This window comes from Balaenoptera borealis (genome assembly GCF_965194805.1).
Source record: "Balaenoptera borealis genome assembly, chromosome: 5".
In the NCBI taxonomy this organism is placed as follows: domain Eukaryota; kingdom Metazoa; phylum Chordata; class Mammalia; order Artiodactyla; family Balaenopteridae; genus Balaenoptera; species Balaenoptera borealis.
Window position 1 is genome coordinate 74,052,694 of NC_138862.1, and position 10,314 is coordinate 74,063,007.

The 10,314-nt window shown below is 50.3% G+C and overlaps 1 protein-coding gene across 1 annotated transcript; it reads right to left on the reverse strand.

The window, feature by feature from the left end:
• Nucleotides 1–487: 487 nt before the first annotated feature.
• FAM43A (family with sequence similarity 43 member A) lies at nucleotides 488–9,075 on the reverse strand. The gene has a single exon (XM_082393316.1). It carries the CDS (start codon nucleotides 4,292–4,294, stop codon nucleotides 2,996–2,998), a length of 1,299 nt encoding a protein of 432 aa, XP_082249442.1. The 5' UTR covers nucleotides 4,295–9,075; the 3' UTR covers nucleotides 488–2,995.
• Nucleotides 9,076–10,314: the final 1,239 nt, after the last annotated feature.

A 10,314-nucleotide genomic window follows, 5' to 3' on the forward strand; every position in this document is an offset into this window, starting at 1 on the left:
GGTAGTAAAGGAGAAACGTGAGCCTCACCTTGCAAGACGGAAAAGCTAAATTTGATGAATAAACCAGACCTCAGGTGCTTTCTGGAACGTGTATTTCCTCTGCTTCACTGTGCTTTTGTCACACCACTCTTTTCCCCCTGAGTGTCAAGAGTAAATTGGTTTTCCGGTTTTGTTTTGTTTTGTTTTTTCATTTAAAACATCTCTCCTTACGCTAGTGATGTCATCCCTGGAAGACTGAGATGTAAGAAGAGGTGAATCATGTATCACCTTCGCATCTCTTCTAGAATTACATCAGCCAGAGCCCTGGGGTGCAGTGGGGATAAAAGCCAAAAAGTAGAGGGGAGGAAAGAGGGAAAGGGAGGGTGCCGGTGGGGGAGGGAAAAAGAGAGCTGGTTCTTTTGCAGTTTGCTTATTTTCTTCTTTCTCCTTCCTCACCCCCTAAACACCCCCTCCCTATTTATAAATCAGATAACAGGAAAAATCAGACTTTAAAGAGACAGTTGCTTTATATTTATTGATGGTGTTGGTGTAAATGTCATTTGTTTGAACTTTCTGACCAATCACCATACCCCCATCAGTCACAGACGAAAGCCACCTTGGCATTCTCTCTGGACACATCAATTGGATTAAGAAGGAAGACATGAAGACCCTGCCCCACCCCCCAAGTATTCATCAAATGATCTTCACCGTGATTAACGTTCTCATCAGTTTCAAACAGCAAAGGAACTGGCAGTGCATGGAAATAATTTGAAATATGAAATTACTGAAATGTGAAATCTAATCATGCAAACTAGCGATGACCTGCAGCTGACTTTCCTGCCCTCTCTCTACCTGGGGGTTTGAAAACATCATTCAATAATGTGTAGCTGAGGTATTCAGGGAAAGGGATAGGGACTCTCAACCAAACCAAAATATAATAGAAGAGAAATATAAGATAGGCCTTGTTCTAATGCCCTCAGAAAGTGACTCTGAATATTTTTCAATTTCCCACACACCCACCCACCCTTTGCTTTTCTAAAGATCATCTTATGCCTGAACCACTCCTGTTAATTAGGAAGAAAGTCTACCACCCCCCTTCCTCTATGGCTCCAGTGAATTCCAGACTCCTTAGGATCACTGGGTCTAGCTGCTCAGAACGTATTTATGATGAAAACAAAACCAAGGGCCTCAGGACACTACACTAGGGAAGGCCAGGAGAGCGCTCAATTTCTGCAACACAGGAAAAGGGGCCCATAGGGGCAAAGGGAAAAAATAGTTTGCAGAAGGCACAGTTTTGGCAGAATCTTATTACAGCTTCCAGCTGATCGGGTGTAGCCAAACTAGAGACATCTGTTTGGAGTTTACAACAGAAACAAACACACGGAAAGCATGAAAACGCTAAGACACACACACAGACCAAGCTCTAGCAGTCCTTCTCCGCCTTGACCTCCAAACCATCCTCCCACTGGGTCATGCTGGGTTGTAGAAGGGAAGGAAATAGGCTCTTCCACCTGCCCCTGCCCCGACCCCACCCCACGTGCACCATGACTCATTCAAGCCATGACTGGAACCTCTCCACTTTCCTCTCTCCTTGACTTTCCTCCCAGGAAAAACAGAGATGTTCCCACTCCTCAGAGAGCATCATGGGGACTTTCCTTAGCTCTCTAATTCACATCTAAAGCTCCTTGAGCTGTTTGGAAAGGAAAAGGTGAACCACAGAAGGAGGTGGTAAAACCTCAGAAGACCTTGAAAGTCACCCCTCCCTAAATAACATCATAGGTCTGGCAATGAGGAACAGAACTCACCCGGCATCTCCAAGAATTGCCTCAAAGAAGCCAGAAAAAGCCCACACTCACATTAACTAATAATAAGTGAAGAATATGGTCCCAGCTGCAGCATCCAGAGTTGCAGAGGACCAGAAAGGCCCCAGGCTACACATAAAGTGGGTTCCCCTTCCCTAATTACCTCCAAGCCCCGCAAAGGACAAAGACTGTTCTCCCACCCCATCCCAGCCATGGTCACACCTTCTGCCGCCCAGCCCCACGGCCAAGCATTTTCTGAAGCAGGTCTAGACGCTCACCTGTTCTGTTAAATTTTCCTCTTTATTCTCTCCCCACTGGCGGGCAAACAGAACCAGAGCAGTGCTACTCTTTAAAAATAACGAAATGTTTTATACACATTTCTGTATATACAGCTGAACAACATTTTACATGTCCCTTTTGCACAGCAAAAGATATAAACATTGGACTCTGAGAACACAGTTATGTACAAAAAAAAAAAAAACCAAAAAGATGTCAAAAATACTTCACAACAGTGCAAAAATATTTTACACAGTATCATGGAGTGAGATCTTTTGAGCGGGAGCAAGGTGTGTGTGTTTCTAAAGGAAAACTCCTTTTTTAGATATTAGATGTCTTTAACTGTAAACAAAATGCAACTTTCTTTCTCCCCCCCCCTTCCCCACCAGTTATTTGAGGAATTTGGCAGAATTTCAAGGGTCTGAGTCTGAGGTAAACAACCCAAGCTCTCGCACCAAAAAGACTGGGGGCAAGGAGGTGGCACTAAAGCCTCAAACATTGTGAGAGCAAATTCTTTTTTTTTTTTTTTAATGACATGTCAATGACAGCGCCAGGCCGCTCCCAGTTGGGGGCTGGTGGAGGAAGTTAACCCCTCCTCCTCAGGCCCCAGCTGCCCCACAAACAGGAAACTGGCCGGCAGACACCTCACGCCTGTGGGGCTTTGCTAACACCAGCTGCCCTTCCCCTCCCCAGACCCCAGAGGCTGCCTCTCTCCCCTTCCTTATAGAGTTTCCCTCCCCCATATCTCCACGTGCAATCTGAGCCCTGCTTCAAACAGAGCCAAACGTATGGGGGTGGGAGAGGGTCTGGGCCTCAAGTGTCCCCTTTCCCCTTTCTTTGGGGGGGGGGGTCGGGAAGGTAAGGAAGTGGTGGAGAGACGGGGTGGGGGGCGGGTCACGATGGGGCAACAGGGGAGCGCACAGGACATTGCTGGGAGCTCAGCCCGAGTGGGGCTCGTCTGAGCTGGCGCAGTCGGCGGGGTCGGACTGGTCCCCGGCGGTGGTAGTGGTGGGTTCCGGGCCCCCTCCTTCGATGGAGCTCTCGCTACCCGTGCTCTCACCCGACAGTAGGCGCGTCACCCGCAAGTCGGCCTGCAGGCTGCGTACGTCGTTGCCGAAGCTGAGCTCTCCCAGATCATTAATAAGCTGGGACAGCTCGGCCTTCATGTCGGAGGTGCTGCCCAGCAGCAGAGACGGCGACACAGCCTCAGGACCCGGCGAGACCCCGCCGCCCTCCAGCGCCTCTTCGCGGCCACTCTCCAGCGTGTCCAGCAAGTCCCCGCATTCGAAGTGCATGGCCACCACCAACGCCCGCTGCGCCTCGGCCTCTTGCTCTGCCGGGTCTCCCTCCCCGGCTCGGTCCTCCTCCTCCTCCTCCTCCTCCTCCTCCTCCTCCTCCTCCGGGCAGCCCTCCGTGTGCAACCCTCTCTCTTCCTCCTGCAGCTCCTGCTCCTGCTGTTCGCCGAGCAGATCCTCGGTGATGGAGCCGAGCTTGGGGGCGCTGCGGCTGCGCTCCACCGGCGGCTTGTAGCAGCAGGGTCCGTGCAGGAGCAGCTTGCGCAGAGGCACTAGCGGGATGGTGTGCGCGCCCACCAGCTCCTGCTGTTGGTGACGCGCATCGTCCCGCCGCTTGAGCCGTTTAAATTCCGCCAGAGCGTTGGCTGACGTCTGGTAAAGCAGCAGGGCCATGGCCTGCGCCTTCTCGGGCTTGGACACCAGCACCGCGTGGCAGCGCAGCATTACCGCCTTGTGCTTGAGCTCGTGCCGGTACACCCAGGCGAAGACCTTGGGCAGTCGCGCGTCCGCCACGCAGTAGGTAACGCGGTGCAGCAGGTAGAGGTGGCCCGGGCGGCGCAGCGCACGCTCCTCGGCGTGCACCATGCGGATGCCCTGCGCACTCACAGTCAGCTTCATCTTGGTGCCCTGACGGCCCGCCTCGCTCTTGCTCCAGATCTTGCCCACCGCTAGGTCGGTGCAGCCGTCGCCGCGCGCCTGGATGGTGGTGGCATTGCCCAGGTAGAGCACGGTGTAAGTTGGGTCCTCGCTGGTGATGTGCAGCTTCTTGCGCTTGGAGCGGAACATGCTGCCCACCCGGCTGAGCGCGCCTTCGGGGCACGCCCGCGCCAGAGAGCTGAGCGCCGAGTAGTGCAGGCTCACCGCGTAGCCCTTGGGTTTGGACGCCTGCCGTGGCGGCGCCTCGGCCAGCAGCTCGAACTTGTGCTTCTTCCACGGCAGCATCTCCGGAGGGCGCCCCAGCGCAGCTGGGCGGCGGCGGCGGCGGAGCGCCGATTGAGAGCCCGGCTGAGCCACCCGCCCCGGCCGGGCCCGGCCGGGGCAAGACCGAAAAATAAAACTCTGCTGGGAGTGGCCCAGTCGGAGGGAGTGGGGGCGGGGGAGATGTTCGAGAACCCCGCCGAAAGAGGTAGGGGTAGAATTTTTTTTTAAGAGGATTTAACTGCAACGAGTGGGGGGGAGGGAGGAGCACACAGATTTACCCCAGCCTGGGCAGGACCAGGGCAAAGAGTCTTGGGCAAGCAAAATGAGAGAAAGCACGAGAGTGGAGCAGAAAATGTCTTTAGAAAAAAGAGATGCGCGCGTGCAGCAAAAGCAGCCGGGATGGTGCGAGAATACGCAGGAACTCCTCGGCGAAGGTGAAAAGGGGCCCCCTCTCACACTCACACACACAATTCCCAGGGCTAGGGCCAGAAACCGCGGAAACTCAACCGCTAGTGTGCCCAGGGGTCGGTGCTCCCCACCCCCAAGGGGTGCTGGAGGCAGAGAGGCCCTCGGCTGAGCGGGTCCCAGAATCAGCTGCTTGCCCCAAGTGCGCTCAGATGGTGGGTCCGGCTGGCCGCGGCGGGCCCAGCGCAGCAGTCCCGCCGTGGCTCACTGCATCTTCTCTCCCGCAGGACGCCGGGGACTCGGGCTTCTCCAGCTCACTGTCCGGGCTGGCTCCGCCAGGGCAGCGCCAGGCTCCGAGGGCGGGGCGTGCGCATGGTCGGCTCCGGGGATAGTCACTACCTCATTTCTTCCCTCTGGAGGGTGTCCGACTGCACTCCCGGGATCCCCTGGCTCGGCTGCCAGCCTTTGCTGCGCGCCCCCTCCGGTGTCGCGAGCGGTAGCTGCCTCGCCAGCCTCACATCCTTGCCGTCTGGGAGGAAGATCTCGGGTAAATATAGGCCGGCGCGAACCATTCGCCGCGCGGGGACAGGGGAGGAGCAGAGAAGAGGATCTGTTTCGGGCTTGGAAGCCCGGCGGGTTCCTGGTCTCTTAAAGGGACCTGGTTGCAGCCATTGGTTGAGGGAAAGGGCAGAACGGTCCAACCTGGCAATTAAATCCCAAGTTTACCAGCAGAAATTCTGTAGAATTTATCTACAAAAATCGCCAAGACCTTTGGTTACCCCGCAAGAAAAGCAACTTGAATTCTGACACTCCACCCCCAGCCTGAGTTGCAACTCACTGATGTGTGTCTCCATCGGAACTTCTGGGGGAGGTGGTGGAAGGTGGGGTTTACACTATAAAATACAAAAAGGTTGGGGAAATAGTGATTCTTTCCGTGTGTAATAGCTTTCTGAAATTGACTGGGTGCTGTTTAATTTTTTTTTTCCAGAATTTTATTCTATTAAAGAAAATAAATAGGGGCAAAGAAAACGCTGAGACTTATCTTTCACTATCTTGGAGCCCTTTCTCCACAGGCAAAGAGCAGATAGTGAAAAGAGAGATGAGTGGTAATAGGATGATTAGAGTGAACACTATAGTATGTGTTTGGTAAATAAGGTGCTTCCAGCTCCTAACCCCCAGCAGTGCCCCCTCCTTCTGTCAGGCCTCAGAGTAGAGCAGTTTTCTGAGATATATTCAATTTCTAAGTAATGCTTGTGTGTGGTTAGAACTCAGTTTATAATTTGGCAGGCCAGTCATTCAGTTTTATTACATCATTATCACATTATGGATGAGAATTCCAAGTAAAAATTCAAATGACGTTTTTTATTTGTGTCAAATAATGCCCGGCCACCCTCCACAGAGAATGGTTAGCATTAATCATTCTTTTCTCTTGTGCCAGCTGGATAATGTCGCTTTAATCATCTGGCCAGCTTGACCCTTGGCTAGTAACTCATTTCTGGGCCCTCGAAACAACCGGCTTGCCTCTATGGTCTGCTCAATCAAAGCAAAACCACTTCTAGCTGGAATGTGTGATAAATGTCCAGATGACCCTGCATCAAACTCCCAAACTCATCCCAGAGGAGGAGAGTAGGCCCTCCCACTCCCCAGGCCCAGTCTACTGGGTATCTGGATGTCTCTGGCTGCCATGCCAGATTCTGATTTCAGAACAACTGTAGCTCCTCATGGAAATTCTCTGGCCCTCTACCTTTGCTAACTTTTAACCTTTCTTTGAACTCTAACCCAATTTCCTAGAGTCATTGGTGCTGCGTTTCAATTTAACTAACTTTCCTGAGTACCTTTTGGTACCAGGCCCTGAGCTGGGAACACACCTAATTCCCATCTCCAAGAAGCTCCCAGTCCAATGAAGGATGTAAACTTCACCCACCTCTGGGCTTCTTCTGGAATGTAAGTCCTGTGAGAGCACCCTATCTCCCCCCAGTGCCTGACACTACTTAATTGTTGAATGAATGACTGAAACATGCATGTGAACAAGAAGACAGAGTGAACTAAATGCCCTGAGAAAGACCCAAAGTACTCTGAGAAGCTGGAAGAAAAGGTTCTTTGTGACTAGGAAAATCAGAAAAGGTTCCATGGAGGTGGTGAAGTTTGAAACATGGACAGGATTTTGCCACAGAGGGAAGAATTAAAGGGCTTTCCAGATATAGAGAACGGCAAAATTATAGAACCTAAAAATGCGTGCACATGTGTAGTTGAGGATGGCATTTGACAATTGTGACAATGAAAGAAGAAAATTTCCTGATCAAACAAGGAAGTCTTCTGATCATGCCCTCCTAGTCTCTGAGGGAAGGAATGGCCTTTTCATGGCTGGCTGGTCCCAGAATGTCATTAGACCAAAGCTCTAATGCCTTACTCCTCAGCTGCACTGATGGGTTAATGGAGGTATGGTGTTGGAATGAGCTGGTTAGGACTATAATAACCCATTTAAACCAAGGTTAATTCCTCTTCTGCTCACATTTCTGGAATATCTTGCAGTGGCAATGAAGCAGATGGTATGTGCTCCCAACAAAAAATTCCGATAAAAAACTCACCAAATTAACCTGTGCTAAGTGACCTTTAGCTGGTCCATAATCTCAAAGTCTAGACTCTACAAAAGCAGGCATCATGTTCAAGCAGTTAACATTTCCAAATTACTCAGAGGTCCAGGGACCAGAAGTGTTTGAGCAGGAAGAGGAGGGAAGAGTGGTGGGAGCTAAGGCTGCTCTCAGCCTCCGCGAGAGGCACCTCTTTGGGCTTCATGCGGTGGCAGGGAAACCAGTGGACCACAGCAGCAGGGAGGACTCCACTGGCGGGCCAGGCCTTCCAGTGGAGCCAGAGTGTCAGACCCAGATGCACAGCCCACAGAGCCTGCTCCTGACTGTCTTCTTAATAAGCCTGTTTTCAACCTGGGGAGGACAGAGAAATTCTAGACAAATGTCAGCACTCTGACATGTGAGTCCCGCTCTGTGCAGATTTGAGACACACAGCAGTTCCAGAAGAGACCTCAACAAAGTCAGCCGGAAACGGCTTAGAACCTGCATGGGACCGCAGACTGCACCTGTTTTTTATGACACTGCCCCATCTACTGGTGCCAGGCAGAAGTGACACTTGATGAGATGGTTTCTCATAGAACTGGATAAGCCAGTGGTTGAATCAATACACAGCCAAGTCACAGCTGGAAAGAAACCCAGCCTCTAACGTAACATGTAAGAGTCAGCCTTTTAGCGCGCAGGAAGCTTTCAGGCTGGTTTTCTCCCATCTTATTTCTTGTATAACGCTCCTGCCTCTTGGTCCCCCTCCCCCTACACCCCACTGAATGAATATGGGCTTCAGAGATGACAAATGATGTATCTGGGATCTTCAAAGTCATTCAGCAAATATTTGTGGATGTGATTTGTGGATATACTGTGGATGTGATGTTGTTGCTGGGGATACTGCCCCAAAGCAGACAGACGGGTCTCTGCCCTCATGGGATTTATATCCTATGGGGAGGCAGATAATCAGCAAACAAATCACTAATAAAATATCCGTTAGTGGTAAGTCTCTGAGGAAAGGAAAACAGTGTTAGGAGTAGAAAGTAGCTGGCTTAGACAGCAGAGCCACGGAAGGTATCTCTGGGCAGAGACCTGGATGAGATGGAGCCAGCCAGGCACAGAGATGGAGGGAGAACATTCCAACCCGTGTTGGCCAAAGTGGTAGTCACTGGCCACGTGCAGCTAATGAGCACTTGACACGTACTTGGTCCAAATTGAGATGTGATGCAAACATGAAATACACTCTGGATTTTAAAGACTTAGTAAGATAAGAAGGATGTAAAATATCTCAATACTTTTATAGTAATTATATATTGAATGATAATATTTTGGCTACTTTGAGTTAATAGAATATACTATTAAAATTGATTTTGCCTGTTTCCTTTTACTTCTTTAATGTGGCTGCTAGAACATTTAAAACTATACATATGGACAGCTTTGTGCTAGGCAAAGGACACACCCAATATGATGTCCCCAAGGTGGGAATGATTCCAGTGGGTTCAAGGACTCTCTGGCTTCAAAATCCCACTGTGTGATCACAGCCTCTTACCCTTCCAGCCCTCTTCATTCCTTACTCTATCACGTCAGTTATTTAACCTTCTCAAGACCTCCAGGATCTACATCAGCATTCCTCACAAGTAGACTCACCCACTGGCTGCATCAGAATTCCCTGGGACAAGTCCTGGATCCCACCCTTAAATGGGAATTTCTGGAGTTAGGGGCTGGGAGTATACATGCTTAAACTCCTCCATGATAGAACAGTTACTAAAGTTTAGTGAGCCCTGCCCTAGCCCACTTCATTTTTCCCACTATCAACTCATTCCTAGCCTCTTATCCTTGCCTTCCTCCCCATCCAGGACCTTCTGGATGAGCATCGGGTCCACAATTTCTGTGCACTGCCTCCACCCCAGCCCTGGACCACTACCACAATCTCTATGCTCTGCTTCTGGAGCTATAATGCTGAGTAGAATCCCTCAGCCGTTCAGGCAGTGCCTCAACCCATTCTGACCCCTCCTATGGTAGGCAGAATAATGACCCCCCCCCAAAGATGACTATGTCCTAATCTCCAGAACTTGTGAATATGTTACAGTACATGGCAAAGGGGCAGATTCTACAATAGATGGAATTAAGATTGCTAACCAACTGACCTTAAAAAGGGAGAATAATCTGAATTATCCAGATGGGCTCAATGTAATCACCAGGGTCCTTAAAAGTGAAAGTGGAGACCTCAAAAACATTATGCTAAAGTGAAGGAAGACACAAAAGGTCACATACTGTATGAGTCCATTTATATGAGCCATCCAGAATGGGTGAATCCATAATGACAGAATGCAGATTGGTGGTTGCCAAGGGCTGGAGGGATGGAGGAAGGGGGAGCAAGTGCTTAATGGATACAGGGTTTCCTTTTGGGGTGATGAAAATATTTTGGAACTAGATGGAAGTGGTAGTTGCACAACATTGTGAATATGCTAAATATCACTTAATTCTTCCCTTTTACAGGGTTAATTTTATGTTATATGAATCTCACCTCAATTTTTTTTTAAATAAAGAGGGAGGCAGAAGAGCGGGTCAGAGTAGTGTGATATGAGAAGGACCCAACTCTCCTTTGCTGGTTTTGAAGATGGAGAAAGGGGCCACAGGCCAAAGGATGCAGGCAGCCTCCAGAAGCTGGAAAAGGCAAGGACGAATTCTCCCCTAGAGTTTCCAGAAAAGAGGCCCTACCGACACCTTGACTTTAGCTCTGTGAGACCTGTATTGGACTTGTAACCTGCAGCATTGTAAATTTATGTTGATTTAAGCCAAGCTTGTGGTAACTTGTTACAGCAGCAGTACACCTCCCATCTAGCTGTCCATTCCTCTGTCACTCCCTTCAATGTGTACCCTGAATCCTCGCACTTTCTAGAAACCACCCATTCCCCATCAGAGCCAAGCAGAGGACCTGGTGCTTCCTTAAAAAACTAAGGCAGGGCTTCCCTGGTGGCGCAGTGGTTGAGAATCTGCCTGCCAATGCAGGGGACACGGGTTCGAGCCCTGGTCTGGGAAGATCCCACATGCCGCGGAGCGACT